Here is a 17629-nt window from a genome sequence, read left to right as displayed (position 1 = left end):
AGAGGACACACTATCACTATGGGCTCTATTATACTTTTCTTATGGTCCAAAGACTCCAAACAATGAGTCTTTGGTACATTAACACCATTTCAACTGGACCGTGCCAAAAAACTTGGATAGCATTGGAACGTTGGAGTGCTTTAGGCCTTTAACATTCTTGTAAGGCCTTACTATATTTCAAATTACAATATGCCCACATTTGTGAAATTTCAAGTTTTTAACAATATGAAGTAATGAACACAATAGTGAAAAAACATGGGAAAACGACCAAAGTTTATACTAATTATTTGCAAATGTTTATATAAGATGTAAGGTGTACGACATAGTTTTCCTTTGATTTTCTAGTGCGCTATTATGTTTTTTTATTTATTTATTATAACTGTGCCTTCATTATTTTCGAAATATCCTTTTCCTTTTTAGTCTTTTCCAAGCCAAAACCTAAGCTAGATTAAATTTAATATTTATAATATTTTATGTTTAATTTAACCCATTAGGTAGCACACCAATACACTTATATTTTAGAAAACATCTAAAAAAAAATCAATTTTTTGGTGTCACAGAAAATATTTGTCTATATATAGTGGCATTTAATTTGGGAAAAATGTCATAAAAATCCCCAACTATACATTTTCGTTGATTTAAAGCATGAATTCTTCCTTTGGTGAAATAAATACTCATTTTTTGTTGACTTTGAAATAAATCGTAAAGTTGTTGACTTTGCCAATTGAGACACAATGTTAACTAGGTAAACAAAACAATTACACGATGTTAACTAGCTGGTTACTGAGAACTGTTAATGTACAAAACGATGTGCTACTTCACCTCTTCCTAAGAATAATAGTTACTTCACCAACGGGGCTGTGCTACTTTACTAACAATTTAACACAAACCCAAACATATATAAGGTTTATGTTCAAGAAGAAGAAGCGAGAACAATGGTGAAGCCTTTTTCTTCAGCTTTCATCTCTGAAACGTCTTCTCATCTCCCACACGACACAATCTTCCTCTCAATATTTCGGACTCATCCCTTGTTGGATAAAACAGAAACTTGCAGGAAAGAAAAAGAAGAACTGAAACTAAAATTGCTGGATTGAAATTGAGAAGCACAAAGTCTGAGAATACAAACTGAGAAATATAAATAGATGAAGAAAATAACTACCCATAACCCATGATAAGAAAGTTAATTAATCAGAACTACCCCTAATTACTAAACCCATAAACCATAAACTCCTAAAACCCAGATTTAATTTTGAAACCACAAATTCTCTGAAGCTGTATTCTTGATTACCGATTGGTGGAGCTTCTCCTCTTATTTCGAATCTTTGGAATCTCCACCGTCGATTTCTGATTCTCCATCTTCGACGAGATTTATGATCTGAGAGTCAAACTCCAATTTTGCCTTCTTGAAAAGCACCGAACCTCTAAAAGAAAGAAGAAGAAGGAAGAGAGTGGATTGTTTATTTGAATGTTTATTTATTTTAACATTTGCTCGTTAACTAGTCTCAGTAACGATTAGTTAACTCTGTATAATTGTTCAGTTTACCCAGTTAATATTGTATCTCAATTGGCAAAGTCAACAAGACTTTACGATTTATTTCAAAGTCAACAAAAAAATAAATATTTATTTCAACAAATCAAGAATTTATATTTTAAATCAACGAAAATGTATAGTTGGAGATTTTAATGACATTTTTTCCCATTTAATTTAGTGAATACCCAATATCCATATTATTTTTTTGGATGCATAATTACTCTTTTTCTTAGAAGATACATAAAGAACTGGGATCGATTTGGACGTGTAAGATATTTTTTCTTATCGGAACAAATTATAAATACTAAAAGACTCGTAAAAAACTCGTGAAAACGAAATAATACAGATTTATAGAAAAATAATTTAAGCGTGGAGGGAAGTGTGTGTGCCAACCAATCAAAAAGATAATACTAATCAAAGACGACAAGACACTTAAGGATTAGTTTCGTCGTTAGGTACTACTAACCGATCTATCACTACTCAAAATAATTAATACTAACATAACCCAATATTAATACTATTTTCTGCTAATCAAATTACGTTTTAAAGTAGAAAATTTGATTATTTAAATATTACAAATGTTTAATCGAATAGTTAAATCCTTAGGAACAGATTCAAGCTGGGGAGTGACAGATTCACAGAAGTGTGGTTCCATTGCTTGCGGAAGTAGTAAATGAAAATTTCAACAAATAATGCAACAAACAATAAATCAATAGGAAATTTCCAAGAAATAGTAGCTTTTATTATTATTCTCTCTTATCAAAACAAAATTAAGAATAAATCCAAATATTTCCCTGTTTTTTTTTTTTTTTTTTTTTTTTACTTTCTATAAACAAAAACCAACGACGAATAAACATTTGAAGATTTTATCTTTTCGTATACGTAAAATAGAAATTAAAAATAATCCAAAAGTCCACTCCAATCATTTTCATTACACAAGACTCAGCTAATGATCGATCACTAGCTAGCTAAGCCCGATCGGTAAAAATTATAATAATAATAATAATAATAATCACAACACCGACTTTGTAACTTCGTCGTCGGAGAGTTGACTTTTCCCATCGCTAACTTGATCAGCCGGTAAGTTCAGGTCAAACCCGTGGCTAGGCATGTTACCGTTACTACCACCACCACCATCGTAGTGACACCGTTTGTGACCACCCAATGCTTGACCAGACGGGAACGACTTAAAACATATAGAGCAGTTATGAGTCTTCCCACTTTGACCAACCAAACCGTTACTAATAATATTTGCGTTATTAGTAACGGAGCCGTTAGTGTTGTTATTACCTTCTTCGTTATTATTATTACTAACCGGTTTCCGATGACTGGTTTTGTGTCCACCTAACGCTTGGTAAGACGGGAAAGATTTGCCACAGACTGAGCATTTGTAATCTTTTTGATGATCGGACGGTGGAGAAGAAGGAGAGTGATGATCGGAGGAGCCACGAGCGAGCATGAGGAGGCAGAGAGCGAGATACTCTTCCTCGGAAGGAGGGTTAGGTTGATCTATACGGTGTCGTTTCGTACGTTTTCTTTTGGTCCATGATTCGAGATTCTCGGGCTCGGATTGGTCGAGGCAGCGGAGGAAAGGAGGAGGAGGAGCGTTGGTGGTGGTGGTGGTGGAGGTGGGAGAATTGAGAGTGTCGAGAGCCATATGGTGTGATCTTTTCTTTTGATCAAAATGATGATTGAGAGAGATGATTATAAAAAAAAGAAAGAGAAAAAGATGGAGAGAGTGAAGTGAGCTGGTGAGGGAGTGAGATGAGATGTGAGCACGTCTTTGTTTTAATTTTTGGGTGATTAAGAGTGGGAACGTGGGCTCTAAGTGATCAAGTGGTGCTTCTTCTCTTATTTATCCATATCCATTAATATCTCATCCTATTTTTTAATCTTTATTAATTTCTTTTATTTTTTAATATATTTAGAAAGATAAAATTTGAACTAAATCCATTCCAATATATGTAAAGAAAAAGACAAAAAAAAAAAAGAAGGAACTTTCAAGTTTATGTTGGGGTTAATATTATCAGTTATGTTGGTGTAATTAAACCGGTTAATTATGATGATGAGAGAGATACTCAAGTTCATATATATAGTAGGACATGTTACTAATTAAATTTTATAGTTCTTTATTTTGCTTTCGAGCTGTTCTACTCTCAACACTAACATATATGATGAATATATGATCATCAACATTACTTTGGATTGATCTTTTGATAAAACTAGGAAAATATTATAAAATAAAAAATATATACATCAAAGTCTGGAAAAAAAACTATATTTTCAGTGGCCACCGGCTTTACTTACTAATAATGCGTAATCTAAGAATGCCTATTTTATAAATTATGTGCTGTGGCCTGTGGGGAAAAAAATCATGTAAACTATATATATGTTATTAGAAGAGTCTAACATCAAACTTTATTGAAAAGCCGAAAAAAGTAACACATTCACAAAGATGGAAAACTAAAGTACTTATCAAAGTTGTGCCAATTTTGTCGATAGGTAGCAGTCCAAGTCATGAGCTGATCAGCTTAATTCAATACCTTCTTCTTCTTCTTTTTTTAATTGGCGAGGATTTATTATCCGAATTGTCAATTTTAAAAACACTTTATTCAAACTAAATATCTATCCACACATACTTTTCACAATAATATAACTTTTTTCTTTTCTTATAAAAATGATTGTAAAAATAACAGTAACTTGTAGATTTCGTAGTTTTAAGTCATAAAATTGACTTTTTTTTAGAGGATAATTTATCATACTATTAGAAGGTATAAACTAAAAACAGGAAGGCATAAACATGCGACAGGTGTTAGATGGGAGTTTTGAGTTTGCCCATACATTCGGAGTTAGTTTAAAGGTTAGGCCAGGTTAGCGAATCTTTTCACCTGTGATGTGTGGCGTTGGGTCGTTGACGAGCTGTCAAGTTTCATTGGTTGGATGCAGGTTAGATTCTTTGGTTGGGGGACACGTGGTTAGTTGTGTATGGTGGAACTGGTACGATTTGGTGGAGACTTAAAATAGACGGTACGAGACACTTTCTTAAGGCTCAGGCGACATGGCTGTGTGTGACACCACCCACTTCATAAGCAACTAATTTATTTTATTTATTTAACTCTTCTTACAACCAAAAAAGTTTATGATCTTTAAAAAATGTTTTGTCTAGAGACTTGGCATATTGCTTGATTTTTTGTTTCCTTCATGTTTTGTTTTTTCTATCCCGATTTATTATAGATCTGATAAGAAAATCAAGAGGAGATAATTAGATGACACATGAAGATTGGAGGAATTTGAGTTCGATAGACAAGAAGTGGATATACACATGCATGGGATGATGATATTTAGTGCTGTAGAATGGACCATTGAGTAACAAAGAGTCCAAATTAGTGATTGTGAGATGTATTTTCAAAATGTTTTAAGTTTACTATGTTTTTTCTTCATAAATTCAAAGTTTTAAGTTATTAAAATTTTGAGAAATGATTTTTCTCGTAAGAATTTCTAGATATGGATTTAAAAATTGTACAAATGATACTCGATCAGTGAGTATTATTATTAGATCTGCAATTGGGAAAAACCTTACAAATGTGAAAGAGTGGTTTATTATTGGCTTTTAGTTTGGATTTTGGAACATCCCTCCCTCATATGATCCTTTTTTTTCAGTGTTCTGTTTTGACCTATTTAGAAGAATTTAGTGGATTTTAATATATAATGTTTCAATAGCTTTGCCTTGGAAAATGTTGATACTTCATTATATCAAGTCATGCAAATACGACGTCAAATGAAAAATATACAGAGATCTCGTATACCTCTAAGTCCAACTTTGCAAGGATCTCAAGATGGAACAGGACCAGAAGAAACCATAATATTTAAAGCAATTGTTAGAAAACTGGACAATAACATTTTATGCGTTTAATGTGGAGCAGACTTCATTTATCTTATTTTGCTACTTATATCTGTCACGGACATCTCTGGAGACAATATCAGGTTGGGTTGTCTTGACTCAACTCTGGTAATGATGTTGCTTATTGTCTGATTTCTAGAAAAACGTCGAAAATTTGGTCTCTAGTGTTGTTGTTGGATGCATGTTTTTACAGTTTTCACAAAAAGCTATTCACGCAGAAACTACAATGTTTATCCTCCCGCTATTGGTTTAGATGATGAGTCCATCTTAAAAAGTCTAATGGACTCTTCTCAACAAGAAAGAGAAAAATTAAGGAAAAAAATAAACAAAGAAATGGCTTCGCCCGGGTTCGAACCGGAGACCTTCAGTGTGTTAGACTGACGTGATAACCAACTACACCACGAAACCTTTGTTGCTACACAGTAACTAATCGTTCTATTTAACAGTTATTTGCTTGAAAAAACTTACTCTCCCATCTCTGTCCCCTATTTTTTAACACGGAATTAAAAAAATCTGGGTTCCTCTCTCAATTGTCGATCTCTCGAGTTCCCCGATCACCATGAGTAAAGGTCCGGGACTATTCGCCGACATCGGAAAATACGCGAAAGGTATCAGAATCTTCCATTTTTCATCTCCAGTAGTTTTGATTTGTTCTAGATATGGCCATGTAGATGTAGTGAGACGCTAGTGCGTGCGTTAATGTGCAAGTGTTGATGTTTCTCGTAAGCTGAATCTTGAGTGTTTTCTTCTTCGTGTCTGCGTGTGTTAAGATCTGTTGACGAGAGATTACAACACCGATCAGAAATTCAGTATCTCCACTAACAGTATCTCCGGCGTTGTAAGTCAAGTCCCCTCGAATTCACAATGTGTCTGAATCGTGTTCTTCGTAGTAGATACTCTGTTTTCGATTTTAAGAATTCGTAGCTTATGTTTTGGCCAGCGAGTGAATGAATGAGTGAATCATTGAGCATTTCTGAGAGACAGAGCAAGTTTAGGATGAAATTAGTTTAGTAGTATATGGTTATTGAGTGAAATTATAACTCAAATCTGGTTTGTATCTTTTGATTCTTGCTCCTGAGACTGATTCATCTGTGACTTGAGTAATTGGTGTGTACTTCTGTCATCTGTTTTGGAGTTAGCTTAACACAGGCTGATGAATTGCTAGCTAACAACATGCTTCTTGGAATTTTACATTTGTGGTCTTCAGAAGCACAAGGATCTTATAGAATGAAACTAATACTAAAATGGTTGCGATCTATTGACCTTTATCTTTCTGCTGTTCTATGATATAGGCTCTTACTTCCACTGCTCTGAAGAATGGAGTAATACATGCTGCTACTGTTGCCACACAATATAAGTACAGAAACGCTTTGTTCAATGTCAAAATCGACACTGATTCTAATGTATAGTCTCTAATATTATTATCCCCACTCAACAACTTTGTTTTTGGAAGTAAGTAAAACCATGTTTTCCACCTCTTCTTTTTTTTTTTCACTTGGGACAGATCCTGACATCCATCACGTTCACTGAGATCCTTCCATCGGCAAAAGCCATTGCCTCCTTCAAAGTTCCTGATTACAACTTAAGCAAGGTAATACAATCTACAATTCTTCTACAATGATTCTTCAGCATTCTGAATACGAAGCCTTACTATGATATTTACAGCTGGAGGTCAAATACTACCATGATCACGCAACAGTTACAGCCGCTGCAGCTTTACAACAAAACCCACTAATTGATGTAACAGCCACGCTAGGTTCACCAACTATCTCATTTGGTGCTGAAGCTGATAAGACACCACATCTCGAACTTTCACAAAGTACAACGTCGGAATCAGTGTCACAAAGCCGGAACAATGTGCCTCCATAATACTGTAAGATAAAGAAGCTCTTTATTGATCAAAGTTCTATTGAGCTTTTAATTTGTATAATCTATTGAATCTTTTTCTTGGAAATATTCTCAGGGGAGATAAAGGAGATTCGATCAAAGCTTCTTATCTTTATCACCTCGATGAGTCAAAGAGAAGCTCCGCAGTTGGAGAGGTATTCAGGAAAATCTCAACGAACGAGTACACAGTAACTGTTGGTGGATTGTATGCGGTTGATCACTTGACGAATGTGAAAGCTAAGCTGAACAGTAACGGTAAGTTTGGAGCTCTTCTGCAACATGAGGCCCTCCCGAAATCGATAGTGACTATCTCAGGTGATATGGACACCAAGACATTAGACAAGTACCCAAGGTTCGGTCTCTCGCTTGCCCTTAAACCTTGAAGAGCTACACATACCAATATGACCCTTTGTTTGACAATAGAACATTTTCCCTTTTTCTCTCGAAATGCCAATGTTTACACTTGAGTTTGTTGTCGTTTTTTTTTGAATAATGAATCCCTCGGGTAATCTACCACTGTCATCAGATAACTCTTTCTCGGAGTTGTTAAATTTTTGAGCTCATGCTTAATGAATCTTGAGTGCTCAAACAATTTGTGAAAACTAGAATCTTTGTGTTTTCTAACAATGTCATGTTATTAGCAGAATAAGAAACAAACCAGGGGAAGAAATGATATAAAGAAGTCAAAACTCTTCAGTTGGATAACTGGTCATTAAGATTATTTTAATGAGTTGTAAATCTGACTTTAAGAGATGTTTTTGTTCGACTTACCATTAAAGAACATAAGGTTTTGGAAGAAGTGATATAAAAAAATGAACCGATTTCAGAGTTACGCCAATCCGAAAAAACAAATGAAAACAATAATACAAAGATAGATCTTTCCCTACTCCAAACTCAAACATACAAAGAAACGAACTAGGAGAACCAAGATTTTTTGGAAATGGTGATGTAAGAGACGAATTGATATGTCTTTTGAAACACACAAACACGTCATTTCCATATGTTTAAAATGAAAACCACAATCGAAAATGGAACTTCAAAATGTAATTCTAACAGCCTTAAACCAAAAAGGCCAATCTAGAATAGTTCAGCTAAGCTACCCACAATTCAACAAGCAATCGATAAACCACCAGCTAACCTAGTCACGTTCAACAAATCCACAATCCAGTATAGTGAACCAACATATCTTCCACATAAATCTCAACCCACGTTCATCAGAAACCTCAACCAACCAAACAAATCCACATCAAAAATGAGCAAAAGAGAGAAAACTCCATAATCAAACTTCAAATATTCAAAATCAAAACATGTCTTCTCATGTCCAACACCATAAAGAAACAGTGATAACATTCCAGAAACAAAACTTAACATAAAGAAGCGACTGATAATAATAAACTAAAAGACGAAACCTTTTTCTCTCGAAAAAAAAAAAGTTCAAATCTTTTTTTTTGTCTTACTTAATCAACGTTCTGCATAACATCCTCAGATGTAAACTTGGTACCCTTCTCCTTATCAGCAGCGGCACGTCCCTTAGCCTTCCTCTCCAAAAGCGATTTCCTATCCTTATCAAGACGAAGCTTCGAAATCACCACCTTCGACGGCTGAATCCCTACGTTCACGGTGGTTCCATTCACCTTCTCCCTTGTAATCCTCTCGATGTGAATCACCCATTTGCGACGGTACACCTGGACAACTTTGCCCTCACGTCCCTTGTAGGTACCACGAACGATCTGAACCTCGTCGTCTTTGCGGATCGGCATGGATCTGACGTTGTACTTCTGACGGAGCTCGGTTGACAGAGGCGAGCTCATTATAACACGCCTCTCGCTTGATGAGGCTGTGAAATGAGCCTTCCTGTTCTTCCTGCGGGAAGAGGTCACTCTTGGGTTGTACTTCATTTTCGCCGCCGGGGGAGGTTTTCGAGTCTCTCTCTTTCTAGGGTTTTTTTTTCGAGTGAATGAGGAAGAGACGAAGAGTGTTAACAAAGGTTATATAGTCTGTAGTAGAGCTAGGTTTAGCTGGAAATTAGGGCTTTCTTCATAATGGGCTTGGGCCTGTTTCAGATTTTAATATTTTAGGCTGAGTTTATATAAACTACAGTTTTGGCCCAGAATAAGTTCTCATATGATTAAAAATATAATTTAGTTGGACTAGTTTTTATTAGATGCAATCAAGTTTAACGGAAGAGGATAAGCATAAAACAAAGCGATTGGTAAGGTAACTCTCGTGTTACTATTATTGACTAGTGGTATCCTCATGCAATTTAGAGAAGCTTTTATAATCATGCAATTTAGATTTTGGTGAAAAGAAGAGAAATAAAAACATAAAGCTTGGATGATTTCTGAAATACTATATATAATGTAGTTTATATCTTTGTTAATTTCACAAAGTTATAAAGAAGTTCCTATAACATATAAGAATTAATTCATACTATAAACAATCCATGGTTATTATCACTACAAACGACAAATAAACAAGCAATCAGTTTAAGTTATATAGAAAAAGACCAATCAAACTTAATGGCTAGTACTACTATATATACACAACAGTTTAAGCTAATTTAAACCTAGTTGAAATCTCGTGAAAAAAATTTGAATGTTAGATTAGAACCAATATGTACATTTGTAACACATGTGGGACGTGGTCCATCTTTATATGATAGTAAGAAGGGTTATTGATATGGTGTAAGAAAAAGGAAAAAAAACGCATTTAAAGACTTTCACGCATATAATAACGATCACAACAAATCCATTTATTTCCCATATTGCTCTCACATTTATTGCCTTATTCACTGTTCAATGTTTCCTTCTCTTCTTTACTCTCTCAAAAACCTAACCGGCGATTTCGAATCTTCTTCTTCTTCTTAAGAAGATATCACACCATATATTCTCATTCTTTTTTCCCCTCTCTCTCAAAAGAAAAAAAAAAAAGAGACAATGAAGCGATGGACAAACTTAGGGTTTGTAGATACGATCTATGAAGAAGAAGATTACGTCGACCACTCTAATTCTTCTTTCTCTTCTTCTTCATCATCTTTGTCTCTTTCTCCTCATCATCATCAACGACGTATCAATCTCTCTTCTTCTCCTTCCATGGAGGTTGATTCTAGAGTCCATAAATGGTAATGTTCCTCTTTAGTAAATTACCAAATCTTTACCACATTGTAAATTCTCTTTTCTTTTTTTGGGTGCTAATTAATATATTTGCTACAATGTTTATTTTCTATATATTTTTTTTATTCAGGTCGTTGGCTAATAACTCAAAACCTGATGTGTTCGTAAATGTGGGAGGCACAAGGTTCCATCTTCACAAGGTTACACATTTTTTTCAAACTTTTTTTTTGTCAATTTCGAACATTTTTCATTTTTTCATACTAAAATATCAACGATTTTATGGTATTTTTGTTTGATTTTTAATTATATATTTGTTACAAATTTTAAAAGATGTACACATTTATTGCAAATAGGCAAAGAGGTTTGGTTTTTATTGGGAGGTTATGTGATGTTTTTATTATTGTTATCCCATAGGATCCTCTGTCAACAAGGAGTGGCTATTTAAAACGCCACCTAACGGGCGTTAAAGAATTAACTCTCTCACCGCCGTTAAACATAACGGCTGAAACGTTCTCGTTAGTTGCCAGTTTCTGTTACGGCGCTCACGTTGAACTAACGCCGTTCAATGTCGTTTCGTTGAGAGTCGCCGTCGAGCTTCTTCATATGACGACGGGAGCTGGAGGAGGAGACGGCGGAGGAAGAGAGAGTCTGAGGAACTTGACCGAGTCTTATCTCCGACGAGTCGTCTTCGTCAACGTTGATTACATCCAGATCGTTCTCCGCTCGTGTCTTCTCCAGCTTCCGGAGTCTGAAACGTCGGTGTTTTTGGTCGGACGGTGCGTCGAAGCCTTGACGGAAATCGGAGACGGTGACTGCGTTAACGAGTTTCTCGAGGAAGCCGTAAGTCTTCCCGCCGGCGATTTTAGCATCGTCGCCGACGCCGTGCAGCAGCGGTTCCCGCGTCACGATTTGCTCTACAGAATCGTTGATGCTTATGTTAAGGTAAAGGGTAGTTTCGTCCTTAACCAATCTTAACTGATTAGGTTACGTGTCATCTAATGATTGGATGAAATTGTTGTAGGAACATGACGGAGAGATAACGGAGGAAGAGAAGGTTCGAATATGTAATTCGATAGACTGTGACAAACTCTCGCCGCCGTTACTACTTCACTCTGTTCAAAACCCGAAAATGCCCCTGAGGTTTATCGTACGGGCGATGCTGCAAGAGCAGCTAAACACGCGCCACTCGATCATGGCTGCTGCTGCGGTCGCCTCTACTGCTCCACCTGTTGGAGGCCGACACCGAGATATTGCGGATGCGAGAGACTCCTCCGTGACGCTCGGTTCGCTTCTGCAACGAGACACGGCAGCGAGGCAGAACTGTCGGCTCAGAGCTGCAATGAATTCAACGAGCTCGAGGATCGAGAGCTTGGAGAAAGAGCTCGACGCAATGAAGATATTCTTATCGAAAGAATCAGAGAAGCAGAAATCGGAACGGATCATCATCGAGTCGAGGTCAAGAAGCGTGATGGATTCTACTCGATCAGCTAGTTTCCATTGCGTACAACAACCGAGTAACGTAAACAAGACGCATAGAGGCGAGAGAGGATCGGTTTCAAACCTGAGCACGACGTTCCAACGAAGAAGAGCATCTCCGCATCAACCACAACCGCAGAAAAGTCTCCGAAAAAGACTGATCAAAGGAATAAAGAATGCTTTCTCTACTACATCTAACAAACAAGGAGCCAAGAAAAATGAATATGCAGTCGAGGAGATTTATGATGGGTTAGAAGATTTCGTCTGGATCAAAGACGATGATGATGATGACAACATCTCTGAAGAACTTCACTCTCACTACATCAAGAACAAATAATCTCTTTACTCTACTCTACATAACAAAAAAATTCCGTAACACTTCTTTCACTAAAAGTTTTGTAGCCAAGAAGTGAATGGTTCTATGTTTCTTCTTTGATTAATGAGACTCCAAAACTAATAATAAGTTCAAAAGAAGAAAGCTCGATGGATCTTCACCACATTGCAGACTAATATCTCGCATATTTTTCACGCTGCATATATATATAGCGAGGATTTGTTAAGTTGATGCGTTACTAACTAAGACGAGAATGAAACACAAATTACAAATATGAGAAACCTTACCTTCATTTCCTTTTTCATTATCCTTGCAACAGAAGGTAACCATTGTTCTCCTCTTTCTTTCTTCAATTCTGCGATTCTCTCTTCCTCTTTCTTAGCTTTAGCTTTTGCTGCCGCTTCTTTCGCCTCTAACCTAGCCGAGGCTTTCTTAGCCGTTTCCATAGCAGAAGTTAAGATATCCGACCCATCAACAGCAATTGATTTTATTCGTTTCTTAAACTGCATTAATCACGGAAAACAGAAAGACATTATTAGCTTTGACAGATTTCATAATCGGCTCAAAACAAAACAATGCTTGAAGTAAAAAACGGGATTAACAACAACAACCTCTTTAGAATTTCCTTCAACTTCTCTGTCAGGGCGTAAATTAGGCTTCTTTTTAGGTCCTTTAATCTCATCTGTTTGACAAGAAAATCACGAAAATAAGTTTCTCAGACAGATTCATAAACATAATAGGATTCAAGATTCAGATATGGAGTCTCCAAAGAGAGCAAGCGGTGATGACTAACCTACATGATCAAAGATTATGCCAGTTGCACACCGCTTAAACAACCGAACTCCACAGTCATTCTCTGGTTTATCTTCAGGAACATTGACAGGATCTTCCACAAAGTCTAAAGTCTTCTCCAACATCTCGTTCAAAAGGTTCTTAACCTGTTCTCAAGCTTACCTTAATCAGAAACAGTACTCGAGTCGATAAAGCAATACCTAACCAACAATGAACAAAGACTAGAGATAGACAAAGTAGTAAAACACCCAAAATACTGATCACTCATTATACAATCAACTCTCTGGTCACAATAACTCAATGAACAAGTTATTGCAATTAGAACCCAATAGACCAAAACTCCTCTCAAAATTTCAACTTTGCAGAAGATAAATTACATTAACCATTAACAAAAGTCTAATTGCCATCAACAGAGCATTACTCTGATGACTAACCTTGATCTGCCCATGTGTTAGCTTTTTAGGTTTGAGACGAAAATCTCCGTTTTCACGTGTCTGAGTAGCTGCGGGTTTCGCCGCGGAGGCGCCGTAAACGGTGGTTGTGGCTATCGAATTGATTGCAGCTTTCCACTTGGGATCTTCCTCTTCGCTGCTGCTATCTCCTCCACTTCTCTCTCGATCAGCCATTCTAAACAACACCGTCTCCGCGAAACCTCTCCACTTAGTCTCTCCGTCTAACGGCGAACTACGAAATCACCGGCAATAGAAACGTCGACAAAGGGTTTATTGCGGGTGACCTAATTTTAAAATAGGTAAAACCCCTTTTCCGGGTTCAGGTCCGGGTCGGGTTTAATTTTTAAAAGAACAAATTAAAATTTTCCGGATCCGGGTCGGATCATGTAAACGAAAATGTAACAGAACTGTGTCTAGAGTAAATGTAACAGAACTCATCATACACTATATCCTCAAAATGATCTGTATTCACAAATGGCCTATAGCGTCTCTCTTTCTAAACCTGTAAACGAAAATAGAGCAGCACAACAACAACAGCAACAATAACAATGACAATGACAATGAGCAGCAGCAGCAACACAACAGACCAAAAGAAGAAAGTGAAAAAGTCCTTTTTTGTCCTAAGCAATCTTCTTCTCTGTAGCTGAAGGCAAACGCCATTGTCTATGCCAATATACAGAAACTCTCGACCACATAGGAAACCCGAAATTATACTCAAGAGGCCGATCAGCCGGTCCACCAATTATCAACGGTAACCACAAATATCTCGAATCTCTCAAATCTGCTGGATTCCACCTATCCGCCATAAATATAAACACACCAGGAACACCTGGTAACGGAATCACAAACGTACTCTGCGCGAAAAACGTCGTTGACCGGAATATATTGTTACCACCTACACATGGATTCCCTAATGTCTCCCATGGACCCATTATAGACTCAGCTGCATGAGCCAATGCTTCGTTTGGTGCCCATCCAGTACAACCAGAAGTGATCATGTAGTAAGTGTTTTGGTGTTTGAAAACAGCTGGAGCTTCTCTGTGTTGTCCAACCATGATTCTCTTCATTACCGGCTTCACATCGAGGTAATTCTCGGTTAAAGGACCTATATGCAGCACGCTGTTGTCTTCTGATGAGTATATCAAGTATGCGATGTTATCATCATCTTTGAAGACTGTCATGTCTCTACTGTCGAACCCATGTGGCGATTTGCTGTACAAGTATTCGAATGGACCTGTTGGGTTATCGCTAATGGCTACACCAACTGAAGCTTTAGTGTAGTTTGCATCGTCGATATGCATCCACATCACGTATTTACCGGTGTCTGAATTGTATATCACTTTAGGCCGTTCGAGTACGTTGGATATGTGTAAGTCACGTGTCTCGTCTGTTTCTTCGGCTGCTAATACAACTCCTTCGTTTTTCCATGTCCATAAGTCTTTCGACGAGTAGCATCCAACACCGATTATATCAACCTGAAAACAAATCCAAGAGAAACTGTTTTTCACATTTCTGATTCAAAATTTCAAGATTGTGACATTTACTCAAGAAAGCAAGAAAGTGTAAACTTACTCGAGCGGCTCCTTTCTTGTGAGAAAGATAAGTTGGACCATCTTTATATTCACCATACCAATAATAAACCTTAGATACATCATCATACAAAATGCCACCGCCGTGTGCTTGAATCGGATTGCCTTCAGTATCAGTCCAAATTCTCCCGGGGAAATAGTAATGCGATGTGTCATTAACATCACCCTTGGTAGGACCAAAAGCTGTTTTCATATCGGGGAAAAAAAGATGCCGAATCTGAGAATTCTCGTCGAGAAACTCTTCTACTAAAGTGGTTGGTCTTTTCGGTTTCCGTTTGATAGCTCGAGGAGAACGTTTCCTCGGAGGCGGCATATGAATATTCTCTTCTTCAACACGTTCGAGCTCACGGACAATGGGATGGTGGATTAGTAGTAGCTGAGGTGAGACTTCAGGATCTACTACACTATATCTTCTGCTGTAATATAACATGGTTAGGTGAATCATGAAAACACATCCCACAACTGCTGAGACTAAAGTGAAAGGTGAACAACGCAAAGACGTTGGTTTCTTGTTGTGTTTGTTCTTCATCATCCTCATCTTTGTTCCAAGATCCTATCTCCACAACACACAACCTATGTAGTAGATTCAACACACACACACACACACAAAAAGAAAACATAAGTATCCATTTCCAAGTTACATTAACAAATAAACAAAGTGATCCAAGTAAGCAAAGTAGACTTGGTTTGGCCTAACGCAAGCTAATTACTATATTGGGAGATTACAAATTTTTCCAATGTAACAGATTTGGCTTTAGCATAAGCAAAATAATCAAACTAATGCTATGTTCGTCAAATCAGCAGCTTAATTAGCAAAAANACTAAAGTGGTTGGTCTCTTCGGTTTACGTTTGATAGCTCGAGGAGAACGTTTCCTCGGAGGCGGCATATGAATATTCTCTTCTTCAACACGTTCGAGCTCACGGACAATGGGATGGTGGATTAGTAGTAGCTGAGGTGAGACTTCAGGATCTACTACACTATATCTTCTGCTGTAATATAACATGGTTAGGTGAATCATGAAAACACATCCCACAACTGCTGAGACTAAAGTGAAAGGTGAACAACGCAAAGACGTTGGTTTCTTGTTGTGTTTGTTCTTCATCATCCTCATCTTTGTTCCAAGATCCTATCTCCACAACACACAACCTATGTAGTAGATTCAACACACACACACACACAAACAAAGAAAACATAAGTATCCATTTCCAAGTTACATTAACAAATAAACAAAGTGATCCAAGTAAGCAAAGTAGACTTGGTTTGGCCTAACGCAAGCTAATTACTATATTGGGAGATTACAAATTTTTCCAATGTAACAGATTTGGCTTTAGCATAAGCAAAATAATCAAACTAATGCTATGTTCGTCAAATCAGCAGCTTAATTAGCAAAAAATAAGCATAATTTCTGATACCAGATCCCAAATAGAACAAAAAAATTAGGAGAGCTCTCACCTGAAAGACAAGCCGGAGCCGAAGTTTCCGACATGTAATGAAGAGTCTTAAATAGCTTAGCTTGCTCTGGAGTAAGCAATGTCTGAAGAAAACAACAAATTTTGATATATTCAGATTGTCCGGAGAAGAAGGTCGAACCTGGGAACGTAATTAAGGAACCCAGGAGTAGAAATTGGGTGAAATAAAAGGCATGGGTCGGTGAAGTATTTTGGTTAAGAAGGATCTGTCACGGGAACAAAGAGAGGTCTTTGATGATGAAAATGGTGATTCAGACGTGCGACCAAAAGGACGAGACCTTGCTGATACTTCTCTTTACTAGTAGTCTGATGAGTTTTTGTGTTTTTTTTGCTTTTTCTTGGGATCTTGTCGTGCTGTTTTATTTCACTTATTTTAATTTTAATTTGATTTAAGTAATGTAATGATTGTCCTGTTAATAAAATTTTCTCCTTAAGTATAGGATTCCATTAATCATTTAATGCTAATTATATACCATTTCTTCCAATTTAAAATAATAGCTTCAAGTAGTAGTTTTGTAAAATGTAAATTGTCCAATATACTATGAGAGAGATTTTAAGACGACAAGTAAAGTAATTCGATGAAAATATGCTTTCTTTTTTTTTTTTTTACTTTAGGGAGTTCTGATATATATATTTTTTTTTGGCCTGTAAGAAATCACACATTTATTGGATTTATATGTCTAGTGTACGTTTTTAAAATTTCTGTAAATCAATAATTGGATAATAATTCATGCAATAAGAAAGTGTGAAACCTATAACGGCGTTAGTGGTTGACCAATTCGTTTTTCCCCTCCTTCTTCTTTTTTTTTTTTTTCTCTTGTCTCTCGCTTGTTCAATTTATTTATTTTTGTCATCTAGTAATATTATAAAACTTGAAAAAGTTACATAGTGAAACAGGAAAACTAAGTAGGTGAACAAGAAGTTCCCATAAACCAAGCCAGCGGAAAAAGAATTTCCAAGACTAAGTTTTATGATCCAAGACAAAGAAACTAGAAATGCAAAACAGATAATATCAAAACCAAAATCGAAAGAGTATGACTCCTAAACTTAAAAGCAGAAGTAACTAAAGCAACCCTTAAAAAA

General features: G+C 36.6%; 5 protein-coding genes, 2 long non-coding RNA genes, 1 other non-coding gene and 1 pseudogene across 8 annotated transcripts; 2 read left to right on the top strand and 7 right to left on the bottom strand.

Annotated features, from left to right (window-relative positions):
• On the bottom strand, positions 725-1505 carry LOC104791224. Its single transcript, XR_768882.2, has 2 exons — positions 1289-1505; positions 725-1047 (listed from the first exon to the last, which is right to left on the bottom strand). It is a non-coding gene; the product is annotated as an uncharacterized LOC104791224 (long non-coding RNA).
• LOC104791223 (zinc finger protein AZF1-like) lies at positions 2426-3346 on the bottom strand. The gene has a single exon (XM_010517057.2). It carries the CDS (start codon positions 3186-3188, stop codon positions 2544-2546), a length of 645 nt encoding a protein of 214 aa, XP_010515359.1. The 5' UTR covers positions 3189-3346; the 3' UTR covers positions 2426-2543.
• Positions 5767-5840, bottom strand: TRNAV-AAC. The gene has a single exon. It is a non-coding gene; the product is annotated as a tRNA-Val (tRNA).
• LOC104791222 lies at positions 5924-7921 on the top strand (annotated as a pseudogene).
• LOC104791221 (60S ribosomal protein L26-1) lies at positions 8573-9286 on the bottom strand. Its single transcript, XM_010517056.2, has one exon. It carries the CDS (start codon positions 9215-9217, stop codon positions 8777-8779), a length of 441 nt encoding a protein of 146 aa, XP_010515358.1. The 5' UTR covers positions 9218-9286; the 3' UTR covers positions 8573-8776.
• On the top strand, positions 10076-12386 carry LOC104791219 (BTB/POZ domain-containing protein At3g49900-like). Its single transcript, XM_010517053.2, has 4 exons — positions 10076-10440; positions 10563-10632; positions 10847-11374; positions 11454-12386. The coding sequence occupies exons 1-4, from the start codon at positions 10256-10258 to the stop codon at positions 12243-12245; spliced, it is 1575 nt and encodes a 524-aa protein (XP_010515355.1). The 5' UTR covers positions 10076-10255; the 3' UTR covers positions 12246-12386.
• Positions 12345-13784, bottom strand: LOC104791220. Its single transcript, XM_010517055.2, has 5 exons — positions 13469-13784; positions 13036-13180; positions 12854-12924; positions 12530-12745; positions 12345-12438 (listed from the first exon to the last, which is right to left on the bottom strand). The coding sequence occupies exons 1-5, from the start codon at positions 13658-13660 to the stop codon at positions 12415-12417; spliced, it is 648 nt and encodes a 215-aa protein (XP_010515357.1). The 5' UTR covers positions 13661-13784; the 3' UTR covers positions 12345-12414.
• Positions 13884-15660, bottom strand: LOC104791218. The gene is made up of 2 exons (XM_010517052.1): positions 15059-15660; positions 13884-14961 (listed from the first exon to the last, which is right to left on the bottom strand). Exons 1-2 carry the CDS (start codon positions 15611-15613, stop codon positions 14107-14109), a joined length of 1410 nt encoding a protein of 469 aa, XP_010515354.1. The 5' UTR covers positions 15614-15660; the 3' UTR covers positions 13884-14106.
• LOC109133490 lies at positions 15972-16889 on the bottom strand. Its single transcript, XR_002038618.1, has 2 exons — positions 16530-16889; positions 15972-16223 (listed from the first exon to the last, which is right to left on the bottom strand). It is a non-coding gene; the product is annotated as an uncharacterized LOC109133490 (long non-coding RNA).

Source organism: Camelina sativa, chromosome 6 (assembly GCF_000633955.1).
Source record: "Camelina sativa cultivar DH55 chromosome 6, Cs, whole genome shotgun sequence".
Taxonomy (NCBI): domain Eukaryota; kingdom Viridiplantae; phylum Streptophyta; class Magnoliopsida; order Brassicales; family Brassicaceae; genus Camelina; species Camelina sativa.
The sequence above is the reverse complement of the archived record's forward strand: the minus strand, read 5'-3'. Positions and strand labels throughout refer to the sequence as shown.

Bases quoted from the DNA above. Each gene is read 5' to 3' on its own strand.
- LOC104791223 (XM_010517057.2), bottom strand. From the start codon at position 3,188: ATGGCTCTCGACACTCTCAATTCTCCCACCTCCACCACCACCACCACC.
- LOC104791221 (XM_010517056.2), bottom strand. From the start codon at position 9,217: ATGAAGTACAACCCAAGAGTGACCTCTTCCCGCAGGAAGAACAGGAAG.
- LOC104791219 (XM_010517053.2), top strand. From the start codon at position 10,256: ATGAAGCGATGGACAAACTTAGGGTTTGTAGATACGATCTATGAAGAA. The intron at 10,441-10,562 runs GTAATGTTCCTC...TTTTTTATTCAG, and splicing joins GATTCTAGAGTCCATAAATG to GTCGTTGGCTAATAACTCAA. The intron at 10,633-10,846 runs GTTACACATTTT...GTTATCCCATAG, and splicing joins CAAGGTTCCATCTTCACAAG to GATCCTCTGTCAACAAGGAG.
- LOC104791220 (XM_010517055.2), bottom strand. From the start codon at position 13,660: ATGGCTGATCGAGAGAGAAGTGGAGGAGATAGCAGCAGCGAAGAGGAA. The intron at 13,181-13,468 runs GTTAGTCATCAG...GCTTGAGAACAG, and splicing joins TAACACATGGGCAGATCAAG to GTTAAGAACCTTTTGAACGA. The intron at 12,925-13,035 runs GTTAGTCATCAC...CTTGTCAAACAG, and splicing joins CATAATCTTTGATCATGTAG to ATGAGATTAAAGGACCTAAA.
- LOC104791218 (XM_010517052.1), bottom strand. From the start codon at position 15,613: ATGAGGATGATGAAGAACAAACACAACAAGAAACCAACGTCTTTGCGT. The intron at 14,962-15,058 runs GTAAGTTTACAC...ATTTGTTTTCAG, and splicing joins ACAAGAAAGGAGCCGCTCGA to GTTGATATAATCGGTGTTGG.